Below are 14,946 nucleotides of genomic sequence, written 5' to 3' on the forward strand. Positions count from 1 at the left end.
GACCTACTTCAACACCGCCATCACCAGTAGCTCAACTTCCAGCTCCTCGACCTACAGAAGCTCCAATTGCACTGCCTCCTGCAGTACCAACACCACCACCAAACCCCATAGGTTGTGAGAGCACTGGTGAGTGTCCCTTCGACAACAGCTGCATCAACAGACTGTGCCTGGACGTGTGTCATCCTGGTATTTGTGGTGAGGCTGCTGACTGTAAGACCTTAGGACACCGACCCACTTGTGTATGTCCACCAGGCACGACAGGTAACCCAACAGAGAGGTGCACGGCTTTAGCTACCGAGAGACCTATTACCCACAGGCCTGTAGCGGGTATCTCAAGTTTACCACCGGGTGATCCAGTTGTTCCTGCATCAGGAGCTACCACTCCTACCCCACCACCTCTGGTAGAATTGCCAACAACGGCACCCCCAGTGCCCACCAGTCCAAGACCACCACCTCTTGCTGTTGTTCCTCCTATTGTTATTGCTTGTGAGAACAATGACGACTGCACCTCGGACAATTCCTGTCTCAACAACCTATGTTATGATGTATGCGGTCTTGGTATATGTGGAGATGATGCTGACTGCCGAATCGCGAATCATCGTCCAGTTTGTACCTGTCCTCCAGGAACCACAGGAGATCCTTTACATTCATGTGTATCCATCGTCACAGAAAGACCAGTTGGACCGACGCCTCCCATGGCAGAATTTCCACCAGCTCAACCAGTTGATCCAGTGCATCCAATTAGTGCACCAACTAGTCCAGGTCAGCCCCCAGTGGCAGAACACCCAACACCCAGACCAAGACCACCTCCTGTAACAGAGCCGCCACCACCACCCACCCCTGGTCCTGTACCTGTGGGCTGTGAGAGCACTGACGAGTGTCCGTTTGATAACTCCTGTGTAAATAAACTTTGTCTTGATATTTGTTATCCAGGATTTTGTGGTGAAAATGCCGACTGTCAGACAATTGGACATCGACCTACTTGTAAATGTCCACCAGGAACAAGTGGCAACCCTAATATCAAGTGCTCAGCTCTTGCTGTAGAGACACCTCCTGCACCCATTCCTCCGGTTGCTGGGGATAAGCCTCCTTCAGAAGAGACTGTCATCCAGCCCATTCCTGGTCCTACAAGTCCAGGACCTCCTCCTCTGGTGGAGCAACCAACACGTCCTCCTCCAGACCCACCAATAGAGCGACCTCCTCCACCCGTGATTGTTCCTCTAGTACCTATCGCTTGTGAGAACAACGATGAATGTGATGTGGACAATTCATGTTTGAACAAGCTGTGTTATGATGCATGCAGTCTTGGGGTTTGTGGTGATGAAGCTGATTGTAAGACTATCAGTCACAGGCCAGTGTGTCTGTGCCCACCAGGGACAACAGGAGATCCTCAAGTAGGGTGCATAGCTATAGCAACAGAAAGACCTCTCGTTGTTACAGTACCTCCCATAGCTGAACATCCACCTGATAGTCACACACCTATCCGGCCAGTTCCTGGACCTACTTCAACACCGCCATCACCAGTAGCTCAACTTCCAGTTCCTCGACCTACAGAAGCTCCAATTGCACTGCCTCCTGCAGTACCAACACCACCACCAAACCCCATAGGTTGTGAGAGCACTGGTGAGTGTCCCTTCGACAACAGCTGCATCAACAGACTGTGCCTGGACGTGTGTCATCCTGGTATTTGTGGTGAGGCTGCTGACTGTAAGACCTTAGGACACCGACCCACTTGCGTATGTCCACCAGGCACGACAGGTAACCCAACAGAGAGGTGCACGGCTTTAGCTACCGAGAGACCTATTACCCACAGGCCTGTAGCGGGTATCTCAAGTTTACCACCGGGTGATCCAGTTGTTCCTGCATCAGGAACTACCACTCCTACCCCACCACCTCTGGTAGAATTGCCAACAACGGCACCTCCAGTGCCCACCAGTCCAAGACCACCACCTCTTGCTGTTGTTCCTCCTATTGTTATTGCTTGTGAGAACAATGACGACTGCACCTCGGACAATTCCTGTCTCAACAACCTATGTTATGATGTATGCGGTCTTGGTATATGTGGAGATGATGCAGACTGCCGAATCGCGAATCATCGTCCAGTTTGTACCTGTCCTCCAGGAACCACAGGAGATCCTTTACATTCATGTGTATCCATCGTCACAGAAAGACCAGTTGGACCGACGCCTCCCATGGCAGAATTTCCCCCAGCTCAACCAGGTGATCCAGTGCATCCAATTAGTGCACCAACTAGTCCAGGTCAGCCCCCAGTGGCAGAAGACCCAACACCCAGACCAAGACCACCTCCTGTAACAGAGCCGCCGCCACCACCCACCCCTGGTCCTGTACCTGTGGGCTGTGAGAGCACTGACGAGTGTCCGTTTGATAATTCTTGTGTAAATAAACTTTGTCTTGATATTTGTTATCCAGGATTTTGTGGTGAAAATGCCGACTGTCAGACAATTGGACATCGAGCTACCTGTAAATGTCCACCAGGAACAACTGGCAACCCTAATATCAAGTGCTCAGCTCTTGCTGTAGAGACACCTCCCGCACCCATTCCTCCGGTTGCTGGGGATAAGCCTCCTTCAGAAGAGACTGTCATCCATCCCATCGCTGGTCCTACAAGTCCAGGACCTCCTCCTCTGGTGGAGCAACCAACACGTCCTCCTCCAGACCCACCAATAGAGCGACCTCCTCCACCCGTGATTGTTCCTCAAGTACCTATCGCTTGTGAGAACAACGATGAATGTGATGTGGACAATTCATGTTTGAACAAGCTGTGTTATGATGCATGCAGTCTTGGGGTTTGTGGTGATGAAGCTGATTGTACGACTATCAGTCACAGGCCAGTGTCTGTGCCACTCAGGTCACAGCCAGGAGATCCTGCTAGGTGCATAGCTATAGCAACAGAAAGACCTCTCGTTGTTAAGCAGTACCTCCTATAGCTGAACACGATCCACCCGATAGTCACACACCCATCCGGCCAGTTCCTGGACCCACCAACACCGCCATCACCAGTAGCTCAACTTCTCCAGCCTCTGACCCACAGAAGCTCCAATTGCTTCCCAGGTACCAACACCACCACCAAAACCCCATAGGCTGTGAGAGCACTGCAGGTGTGTGTGAGTGTCCTCTGACAACAGCTGTACCCACCACTGTGCCTGGACGTGTGTCATCCTGGCCAGAGGCTGTTGACTGTAAGGCATTCTGAGAGACACCACCCACTCTGTGTATGTCCCTCCAGGCACTACAGGTAACCCAACAGAGAGGGGTGCACGGCTTTAGCTACCGAGAGACCTATTACCCACAGGCCTGTAGCGGGTATCTCAAGTTTACCACCGGGTGATCCAGTTGTTCCTGCATCAGGAGCTACCACTCCTACCCCACCACCTCTGGTAGAATTGCCAACAACGGCACCCCCAGTGCCCACCAGTCCAAGACCACCACCTCTTGCTGTTGTTCCTCCTATTGTTATTGCTTGTGAGAACAATGACGACTGCACCTCGGACAATTCCTGTCTCAACAACCTATGTTATGATGTATGCGGTCTTGGTATATGTGGAGATGATGCTGACTGCCGAATCGCGAATCATCGTCCAGTTTGTACCTGTCCTCCAGGAACCACAGGAGATCCTTTACATTCATGTGTATCCATCGTCACAGAAAGACCAGTTGGACCGACGCCTCCCATGGCAGAATTTCCACCAGCTCAACCAGTTGATCCAGTGCATCCAATTAGTGCACCAACTAGTCCAGGTCAGCCCCCAGTGGCAGAACACCCAACACCCAGACCAAGACCACCTCCTGTAACAGAGCCGCCACCACCACCCACCCCTGGTCCTGTACCTGTGGGCTGTGAGAGCACTGACGAGTGTCCGTTTGATAATTCTTGTGTAAATAAACTTTGTCTTGATATTTGTTATCCAGGATTTTGTGGTGAAAATGCCGACTGTCAGACAATTGGACATCGACCTACTTGTAAATGTCCACCAGGAACAACTGGCAACCCTAATATCAAGTGCTCAGCTCTTGCTGTAGACACACCTCCTGCACCCATTCCTCCGGTTGCTGGGGATATGCCTCCCTCAGAGGAGACTATCATCCATCCCATCGCTGGTCCTACAAGTCCAGGACCTCCTCCTCTGGTGGAGCAACCAACACGTCCTCCTCCAGACCCACCAATAGAGCGACCTCCTCCACCCGTGATTGTTCCTCTAGTACCTATCGCCTGTGAGAACAACGATGAATGTGATGTGGACAATTCATGTTTGAACAAGCTGTGTTATGATGCATGCAGTCTTGGGGTTTGTGGTGATGAAGCTGATTGTACGACTATCAGTCACAGGCCAGTGTGTCTGTGCCCACCAGGGACAACAGGAGATCCTCAAGTAGGGTGCATAGCTATAGCAACAGAAAGACCTCTCGTTGTTACAGTACCTCCCATAGCTGAACATCCACCCGATAGTCACACACCTATCCGGCCAGTTCCTGGACCTACTTCAACACCGCCATCACCAGTAGCTCAACTTCCAGTTCCTCGACCTACAGAAGCTCCAATTGCACTGCCTCCTGCAGTACCAACACCACCACCAAACCCCATAGGTTGTGAGAGCACTGGTGAGTGTCCCTTCGACAACAGCTGCATCAACAGACTGTGCCTGGACGTGTGTCATCCTGGTATTTGTGGTGAGGCTGCTGACTGTAAGACCTTAGGACACCGACCCACTTGTGTATGTCCACCAGGCACGACAGGTAACCCAACAGAGAGGTGCACGGCTTTAGCTACCGAGAGACCTATTACCCACAGGCCTGTAGCGGGTATCTCAAGTTTACCACCGGGTGATCCAGTTGTTCCTGCATCAGGAACTACCACTCCTACCCCACCACCTCTGGTAGAATTGCCAACAACGGCACCTCCAGTGCCCACCAGTCCAAGACCACCACCTCTTGCTGTTGTTCCTCCTATTGTTATTGCTTGTGAGAACAATGACGACTGCACCTCGGACAATTCCTGTCTCAACAACCTATGCTATGATGTATGCGGTCTTGGTATATGTGGAGATGATGCTGACTGCCGAATCGCGAATCATCGTCCAGTTTGTACCTGTCCTCCAGGAACCACAGGAGATCCTTTACATTCATGTGTATCCATCGTCACAGAAAGACCAGTTGGACCGACGCCTCCCATGGCAGAATTTCCACCAGCTCAACCAGGAGATCCAGTACATCCAATTAGTGCACCAACTAGTCCAGGTCAGCCCCCAGTGGCAGAACACCCAACACCCAGACCCAGACCACCTCCTGTAACAGAGCCGCCACCACCACCCACCCCTGGTCCTGTGCCTGTGGGCTGTGAGAGCACTGACGAGTGTCCGTTTGATAATTCTTGTGTAAATAAACTTTGTCTTGATATTTGTCATCCAGGATTATGCGGTGAAAATGCCGACTGTCAGACAATTGGACATCGAGCTACTTGTAAATGTCCACCAGGAACAACTGGCAACCCTAATATCAAGTGCTCAGCTCTTGCTGTAGAGACACCTCCTGCACCAATTCCTCCGGTTGCTGGGGATAAGCCTCCTTCAGAAGAGACTGTCATCCATCCCATCGCTGGTCCTACAAGTCCAGGATCTCCTCCTCTGGTGGAGCAACCAACACGTCCTCCTCCAGACCCACCAATAGACCGACCTCCTCCACCCGTGATTGTTCCTCAAGTACCTATCGCTTGTGAGAACAACGATGAATGTGATGTGGACAATTCATGTTTGAACAAGCTGTGTTATGATGCATGCAGTCTTGGGGTTTGTGGCGATGAAGCTGATTGTACGACTATCAGTCACAGGCCAGTGTGTCTGTGCCCACCAGGGACAACAGGAGATCCTCAAGTAGGGTGCATAGCCATAGCAACAGAAAGACCTCTCGTTGTTACCGTACCTCCCATAGCTGAACATCCACCTGATAGTCACACACCTATCCGGCCAGTTCCTGGACCTACTTCAACACCGCCATCACCAGTGGCTCAACTTCCAGTTCCTCGACCTACAGAAGCTCCAATTGCACTGCCTCCTGCAGTACCAACACCACCACCAAACCCCATAGGTTGTGAGAGCACTGGTGAGTGTCCCTTCGACAACAGCTGCATCAACAGACTGTGCCTGGACGTGTGTCATCCTGGTATTTGTGGTGAGGCTGCTGACTGTAAGACCTTAGGACACCGACCCACTTGTGTATGTCCACCAGGCACGACAGGTAACCCAACAGAGAGGTGCACGGCTTTAGCTACCGAGAGACCTATTACCCACAGGCCTGTAGCGGGTATCTCAAGTTTACCACCGGGTGATCCAGTTGTTCCTGCATCAGGAACTACCACTCCTACCCCACCACCTCTGGTAGAATTGCCATCAACCGCACCTCCAGTGCCCACCAGTCCAAGACCACCACCTCTTGCTGTTGTTCCTCCTATTGTTATTGCTTGTGAGAACAATGACGACTGCACCTCGGACAATTCCTGCCTCAACAACCTATGTTACGATGTATGCGGTCTTGGTATATGTGGAGATGATGCTGACTGCCGAATCGCAAATCATCGTCCAGTTTGTACCTGTCCTCCAGGAACCACAGGAGATCCTTTACATTCATGTGTATCCATCGTCACTGAAAGACCAGTTGGACCGACGCCTCCCACGGCAGAATTTCCACCAGCTCAACCAGATGATCCAGTGCATCCAATTAGTGCACCAACTAGTCCAGGTCAGCCCCCAGTGGCAGAACACCCAACACCCAGACCCAGACCACCTCCTGTAACAGAGCCGCCACCATCACCCACCCCTGGTCCTGTACCTGTGGGCTGTGAGAGCACTGACGAGTGTCCGTTTGATAACTCCTGTGTAAATAAACTTTGTCTTGATATTTGTCATCCAGGATTTTGTGGTGAAAATGCCGACTGTCAGACAGTTGGACATCGAGCTACTTGTAAATGTCCACCAGGAACAACTGGCAACCCTAATATCAAGTGCTCAGCTCTTGCTGTAGAGACACCTCCTGCACCAATTCCTCCGGTTGCTGGGGATAAGCCTCCTTCAGAAGAGACTGTCATCCATCCCATCGCTGGACCTACAAGTCCAGGATCTCCTCCTCTGGTGGAGCAACCAACACGTCCTCCTCCAGACCCACCAATAGAGCGACCTCCTCCACCCGTGATTGTTCCTCTAGTACCTATCGCTTGTGAGAACAACGATGAATGTGATGTGGACAATTCATGTTTGAACAAGCTGTGTTATGATGCATGCAGTCTTGGGGTTTGTGGTGATGAAGCTGATTGTACGACTATCAGTCACAGGCCAGTGTGTCTGTGCCCACCAGGGACAACAGGAGATCCTCAAGTAGGGTGCATAGCCATAGCAACAGAAAGACCTCTCGTTGTTACAGTACCTCCCATAGCTGAACATCCACCTGATAGTCACACACCTATCCGGCCAGTTCCTGGACCTACTTCAACACCGCCATCACCAGTAGCTCAACTTCCAGTTCCTCGACCTACAGAAGCTCCAATTGCACTGCCTCCTGCAGTACCAACACCACCACCAAACCCCATAGGTTGTGAGAGCACTGGTGAGTGTCCCTTCGACAACAGCTGCATCAACAGACTGTGCCTGGACGTGTGTCATCCTGGTATTTGTGGTGAGGCTGCTGACTGTAAGACCTTAGGACACCGACCCACTTGTGTATGTCCACCAGGCACGACAGGTAACCCAACAGAGAGGTGCACGGCTTTAGCTACCGAGAGACCTATTACCCACAGGCCTGTAGCGGGTATCTCAAGTTTACCACCGGGTGATCCAGTTGTTCCTGCATCAGGAACTACCACTCCTACCCCACCACCTCTGGTAGAATTGCCAACAACGGCACCTCCAGTGCCCACCAGTCCAAGACCACCACCTCTTGCTGTTGTTCCTCCTATTGTTATTGCTTGTGAGAACAATGACGACTGCACCTCGGACAATTCCTGTCTCAACAACCTATGCTATGATGTATGCGGTCTTGGTATATGTGGAGATGATGCTGACTGCCGAATCGCGAATCATCGTCCAGTTTGTACCTGTCCTCCAGGAACCACAGGAGATCCTTTACATTCATGTGTATCCATCGTCACAGAAAGACCAGTTGGACCGACGCCTCCCACGGCAGAATTTCCGCCAGCTCAACCAGGAGATCCAGTGCATCCAATTAGTGCACCAACTAGTCCAGGTCAGCCCCCAGTGGCAGAACACCCAACACCCAGACCCAGACCACCTCCTGTAACAGAGCCGCCACCATCACCCACCCCTGGTCCTGTACCTGTGGGCTGTGAGAGCACTGACGAGTGTCCGTTTGATAACTCCTGTGTAAATAAACTTTGTCTTGATATTTGTCATCCAGGATTTTGTGGTGAAAATGCCGACTGTCAGACAGTTGGACATCGAGCTACTTGTAAATGTCCACCAGGAACAACTGGCAACCCTAATATCAAGTGCTCAGCTCTTGCTGTAGAGACACCTCCTGCACCAATTCCTCCGGTTGCTGGGGATAAGCCTCCTTCAGAAGAGACTGTCATCCATCCCATCGCTGGACCTACAAGTCCAGGATCTCCTCCTCTGGTGGAGCAACCAACACGTCCTCCTCCAGACCCACCAATAGAGCGACCTCCTCCACCCGTGATTGTTCCTCTAGTACCTATCGCTTGTGAGAACAACGATGAATGTGATGTGGACAATTCATGTTTGAACAAGCTGTGTTATGATGCATGCAGTCTTGGGGTTTGTGGTGATGAAGCTGATTGTACGACTATCAGTCACAGGCCAGTGTGTCTGTGCCCACCAGGGACAACAGGAGATCCTCAAGTAGGGTGCATAGCCATAGCAACAGAAAGACCTCTCGTTGTTACAGTACCTCCCATAGCTGAACATCCACCTGATAGTCACACACCTATCCGGCCAGTTCCTGGACCTACTTCAACACCGCCATCACCAGTAGCTCAACTTCCAGTTCCTCGACCTACAGAAGCTCCAATTGCACTGCCTCCTGCAGTACCAACACCACCACCAAACCCCATAGGTTGTGAGAGCACTGGTGAGTGTCCCTTCGACAACAGCTGCATCAACAGACTGTGCCTGGACGTGTGTCATCCTGGTATTTGTGGTGAGGCTGCTGACTGTAAGACCTTAGGACACCGACCCACTTGTGTATGTCCACCAGGCACGACAGGTAACCCAACAGAGAGGTGCACGGCTTTAGCTACCGAGAGACCTATTACCCACAGGCCTGTAGCGGGTATCTCAAGTTTACCACCGGGTGATCCAGTTGTTCCTGCATCAGGAACTACCACTCCTACCCCACCACCTCTGGTAGAATTGCCAACAACGGCACCTCCAGTGCCCACCAGTCCAAGACCACCACCTCTTGCTGTTGTTCCTCCTATTGTTATTGCTTGTGAGAACAATGACGACTGCACCTCGGACAATTCCTGTCTCAACAACCTATGTTATGATGTATGCGGTCTTGGTATATGTGGAGATGATGCTGACTGCCGAATCGCGAATCATCGTCCAGTTTGTACCTGTCCTCCAGGAACCACAGGAGATCCTTTACATTCATGTGTATCCATCGTCACAGAAAGACCAGTTGGACCGACGCCTCCCACGGCAGAATTTCCGCCAGCTCAACCAGGAGATCCAGTGCATCCAATTAGTGCACCAACTAGTCCAGGTCAGCCCCCAGTGGCAGAACACCCAACACCCAGACCCAGACCACCTCCTGTAACAGAGCCGCCACCATCACCCACCCCTGGTCCTGTGCCTGTGGGCTGTGAGAGCACTGACGAGTGTCCGTTTGATAACTCCTGTGTAAATAAACTTTGTCTTGATATTTGTTATCCAGGATTTTGTGGTGAAAATGCCGACTGTCAGACAATTGGACATCGAGCTACTTGTAAATGTCCACCAGGAACAACTGGGAACCCTAATATCAAGTGCTCAGCTCTTGCTGTAGACATACCTGCACCCATTCCTCCGGTTGCTGGGGATAAGCCTCCCTCAGAGGAGACTGTCTTCCATCCCATCGCTGGTCCTACAAGTCCAGGACCTCCTCCTCTGGTGGAGCAACCAACACGTCCTCCTCCAGACCCACCAATAGAGCGACCTCCTCCACCCGTGATTGTTCCTCTAGTTCCTATCGCTTGTGAGAACAATGATGGGTGTGATGTGGACAATTCATGTTTGAACAAGCTGTGTTATGATGCATGCAGTCTTGGGGTTTGTGGTGATGAAGCTGATTGTACAACTATCAGTCACAGGCCAGTGTGTCTGTGCCCACCAGGGACAACAGGAGATCCTCAAGTACGGTGTATTTCTCTTGTTACTGTCCGACCTGAGACTGTTAGGCCAATGACGGATGTAACACCACTGCACCCACAGAAGCCTGTCCGTCCGATTTCTGGTCCCACGGAACCCCCTGTTCCACCAGTTGTGTCTTTAAGCCCACCTAGACCTCCTGATGGCCCCATTCCTTTCGTGCCTCCAGTGCCCACTCCGCCCCCTATACCCGTTGGGTGCTCTAGCAACGATGAATGTCCTTTTGATAATACTTGTGTTAACAAACTTTGCCTAAATGTTTGTTATCCTGGATTGTGTGGTCACAACGCCGATTGCCAAACAACAGGGCACCGACCTGAATGTGTGTGTCCCAGTGGTACTACTGGTAACCCCACTGTAGCGTGTACTTCGTTGACTACCGAGAGACCCGTCACACCAGAGCCCCCTCTTGGTGTGACCATCTCCCCACCACCTGCACAACCTATAGTACCTGTCGGAGGACCAACATCACCCTCACCTGATCCAATAGTTATTACGCCCACCACAAGGCCTACTCAGCATCCCCTTCCCAGGCCTCCAATACCTCCCATCCAACCGCCGATAATTATAGCGTGCCAGAACAAAGATGAGTGTCCCACAGACAATTCTTGTGTAAATCACATCTGTTATGACGTTTGTGGTCTGGGCATTTGTGGTGAAAATTCCGATTGCCAGATTTTCAACCACCGGCCAGTTTGTAGCTGTCCCCCAGGCACCACAGGCACCCCTACCGAGGGCTGCCAAGCTCTGACGATGCACACAACTACGCAGTCCACACCTATCACAGGCACTCCACCTTCATCCACATATGATCCCGTCATTGCAGTGGGTGTGCCACCCTCCACCTCACAAACACCACTGGGTGAACCAGGCACTCCCAGGCCAATTCTACCTCCTGTTATTCGGCCACCACCTCCACCCACAGCTCCTCCTATGCCAATTGGGTGTGCGAGTACAGCTGAGTGCCCATATGACAACTCATGCGTGAATAAGCTTTGTCTCGACGTGTGTCATCCAGGTCTGTGTGGCGAAAATGCAGATTGTCAGACGAGGGTACATAGGGTTGAGTGCACTTGTCCACCAGGGACCACGGGTAATCCCACCCTGAAGTGTTCTGCATTGGCAGTGTTAGAACCATCCACACCTGCACCACCATTGAGCGGGGATCATAGCCCCCCACCCGACCACCCAATTCGGCCTGTGTCTGCTCCAACCTCCACTCAGCTGCCACCCATCATCCAACTCCCCACCGCCCGCCCGACTGAGCCACCGTTCTCCGCCCCTCCACCTCAACCCATAGTTCCACCTATACTCATCGCATGTGAGAATAATGATGATTGTGACCTAGACAACTCCTGTATCAACCTACTGTGTTACCCTGTTTGTGCTCTGGGAATTTGTGGAGAAAATGCCGACTGTAAGACCCTGGATCACCGGCCAGTGTGTGTTTGTCCTAGTGGCACTACAGGCAACCCCCAGCACTATTGCCAAGCACTTGAGGCGAAGCTGCCGACCACCAAAGCCCCGCCCATTGTGGAAACATCTCCGCACCCCAAGGAACCCATCATGCCTCTGTCAGGGCCCACCTCACCCACCCCGCCCCCCATGGTGCAAACACAGCCGCCTCGGGAGAAGCCGACGCCACTCACTAGACCACCCCCGCCAGCCACAGACCCACCTATGCCCATCGGCTGCAGCACCAGTGGTGAGTGTGCTTTCGACGAGCAGTGTTACAATCGTATTTGTGGGAAGGTGTGCGGCGTCCAGCTGTGTGATCCCAACAGTGAGTGCATTGCCCAGATGCATCATGCCATCTGTTCCCCTACAGTGCCCATGATTGAACGTCCACAGTGTGTGGTGGATCAAGATTGCTTCACCACCCAGGTGTGCACCAGTAATGTGTGCAGAGACGTGTGCCTCACCAGCAACCCCTGCGCTCCTATGGCTGTATGCACTGCCGAGAACCACCGGCCCCACTGTAACTGCCCACCAGGGTATATCGGTAATCCTTTCACTTCCTGCCGACGACCAGAACCACCTACTCCGCCACCCATCCAGGTACTTACCACACCAAAGCCGGATTGCATAGTAGACAGTGACTGCCCTTATCACCTGGCTTGCATCAACCAACAATGCCTTGATCCTTGCATACACAGAGACGTGTGTGGCTTCAACGCTGAGTGCATCGTTACGGTGCACACGCCGACGTGTTTGTGCAGTCCTGGATACACTGGTAACCCTTACGTAAGGTGCTATCCGCCCACCACCCCCGCCCCGACCCCTGCACCGCCCGTGCTCAAGCCACAGTGCATTCGAAATGAAGATTGTCATGCCGACCAGGCTTGCTACAACGGCAATTGCCAGAACCCTTGTCTGGTGGCCAACCCGTGTTCTCCGACGGCTCTGTGCGATGCTGTCAGGCACCGCGCCGTCTGTTCTTGTCCCCGAGGCATGACCGGTGACCCCTATCTCCAGTGCACCACCAGTAAGATGTTTAGTGGCTTGTCTCCAACTCTTGATTTCTTGTTGTTCACGCATGCCAGAGCACGATGCATGTTTACTCTTGTGCCTGTCAATATTTTCGTTTAGTACAAGCTTATGCATTTTTTAAAGTTTGCATTGTTCATTTGTGCATCAAGGAGCCTGCATTGTTCAGTTTTGCATCACGAAGCCTGCATCGTACGACCTGCATCGTCCACCACCTATAAACTGCATCTTTAAACTGTTTGCATCAATGAATCTTGTGTTGTTCAGCATCGGTAAACTATATCTAAGCTTCACTATTTTCTCAATCTATTTCTCCATGTGTATATATATATATACATAGATAAAAATTTTATCACTTTACATAGATAGCCGTGTATTCCATTAGATATGCAGTACACATCCGGCCTAATGATTTATTTAAAAGCCCAGTTTTAATTTAAGGCGCAGGTGAGCACACCAACACTGAGTTATCCGGGACCTGGTCTGATAACACAAATATTGATGGTCCTAGTGTCGGTATTTATGGTGACATGACCCGGGTGTTGAGGTGCACCAATATGTCCAAGATGCCACAGTGTTGGTAGGGCTACTCCATTACCCCCTGTCTAATATATATCTTTACCCTGCTCCAGTTGAGGTGCCAACGCCGCAGCCTGGGTGCCTAACGGATGACGAGTGCAGTGACACTCTGTCCTGCATCAACCAGCAGTGCCAGAACCCTTGTGACTTATATAACAACTGTGCTCCTAATGCCGAGTGCCACGTCATTCGTCATAGGGCCGTGTGCTCGTGCCCTGACGGTTACTCTGGCAACCCCAACATCCAGTGTTTTGTTGGTAAGGTGGACGCCCTCTCCATTACACACACACACGTTTAAATGCTATCCTATTTCAGACGGTGCACACTTAGTTAAGCAGATCACATCTCGTATTCACATAGCCAGCTTCACGTCAGGTATAAACAGCCAACTTAACACATGGTTCACTAAAGGAAATAGGTTTAATTGTAGGCGTCTTTAAAGCCACTACGTATGTGTTACACCATTACACACCTGCCACAGTGGTTGTCATTCTTGGCCACGCGAACAAATCACACCTTTTTGACTACTCTTCTACTGTTAGTTAGACTCATGTGTGTGTGCAACGTGACGTCACTGTGGCCTCCAATAATTAATGACTGTATATACCAACTTGACTGTGAATATCGTTTCCTCTGGCTGGGTAACGGTGACAACTAACAGACGGGAAGGCCTTAGCACTTAACCTCGACTGACTGTACATAATCATAACAACCAGTTAAGTGTAAATACTAAAGACTTCTTCAAACTCACTACTCCTGTTACTCCCACCAACAGTTTACAGTGAAAACAGTGGTCGGAAGTTACCACTGAAAAAGATTGACACACCCTTTGACTAAGACTTGAACCTCTGTGTGAACGTCTTAACATGTGAGTTGTGAAGTTAGGAGGTGTTCCACTGTGTCCATGTGTGAGGCTACGTCAATCAGGTATCAACTCCTCTTCTCCCAGACTTGAAGCCTCGTATCTCTCATTCAGGAGTTTCCCCTCGACGCTCCATTTTCTCTGGACTCACGGACACCATATTTGTGTAGCCTTAGGAACACACATACACACTCACACACACCACACGCAAACACACACACACACACACTACACACACACACACACCACACGCACACACACACACACACACACACTACACACACACACACACACACACACACACACACACACACACACACCTAGACACACACAGAAGGATGGTAACTAACATAGAGATGTGATTGGTGTGTTCACAGCTGGATGTAGGTCCAACTCTGACTGCCCCGTCCTACACGCCTGCATCAACAGAGACTGTGAGGACCCCTGTGAGTACGAGAAGTGTGGCCTCAACGCCGAGTGTCGGGTCCTCAACCAAAGAGCACAGTGCTACTGCCCCGAGAGGTTCTTGGTAAGTGTACTCTCCTCCGGTACTGTCCCCATATAGTCTTTCACTTATTTGTTCATTCAATGTCCACTCTTCCCTCGGGTTGTCCAGTAAATCATCTT

The 14,946-nt window shown here is 51.3% G+C and overlaps 1 protein-coding gene across 1 annotated transcript in view; it reads left to right on the plus strand.

Annotated features, from left to right (window-relative positions):
• LOC121855503 overlaps positions 1-14,946 on the plus strand; it is a 257,960-nt gene that overhangs the window by 215,449 nt on the left and 27,565 nt on the right. The window contains 4 exon segments of the mRNA XM_042350478.1: positions 3-2,893; positions 3,269-12,876; positions 13,511-13,714; positions 14,697-14,848. Of these exon segments, the coding sequence (XP_042206412.1) occupies positions 3-2,893; positions 3,269-12,876; positions 13,511-13,714; positions 14,697-14,848 (12,855 nt within the window).

The sequence above is a fragment of the Homarus americanus genome, unplaced genomic scaffold, assembly GCF_018991925.1.
Source record: "Homarus americanus isolate GMGI-L3 unplaced genomic scaffold, GMGI_Hamer_2.0 scaffold48406, whole genome shotgun sequence".
Taxonomy (NCBI): Eukaryota; Metazoa; Arthropoda; class Malacostraca; order Decapoda; family Nephropidae; genus Homarus; species Homarus americanus.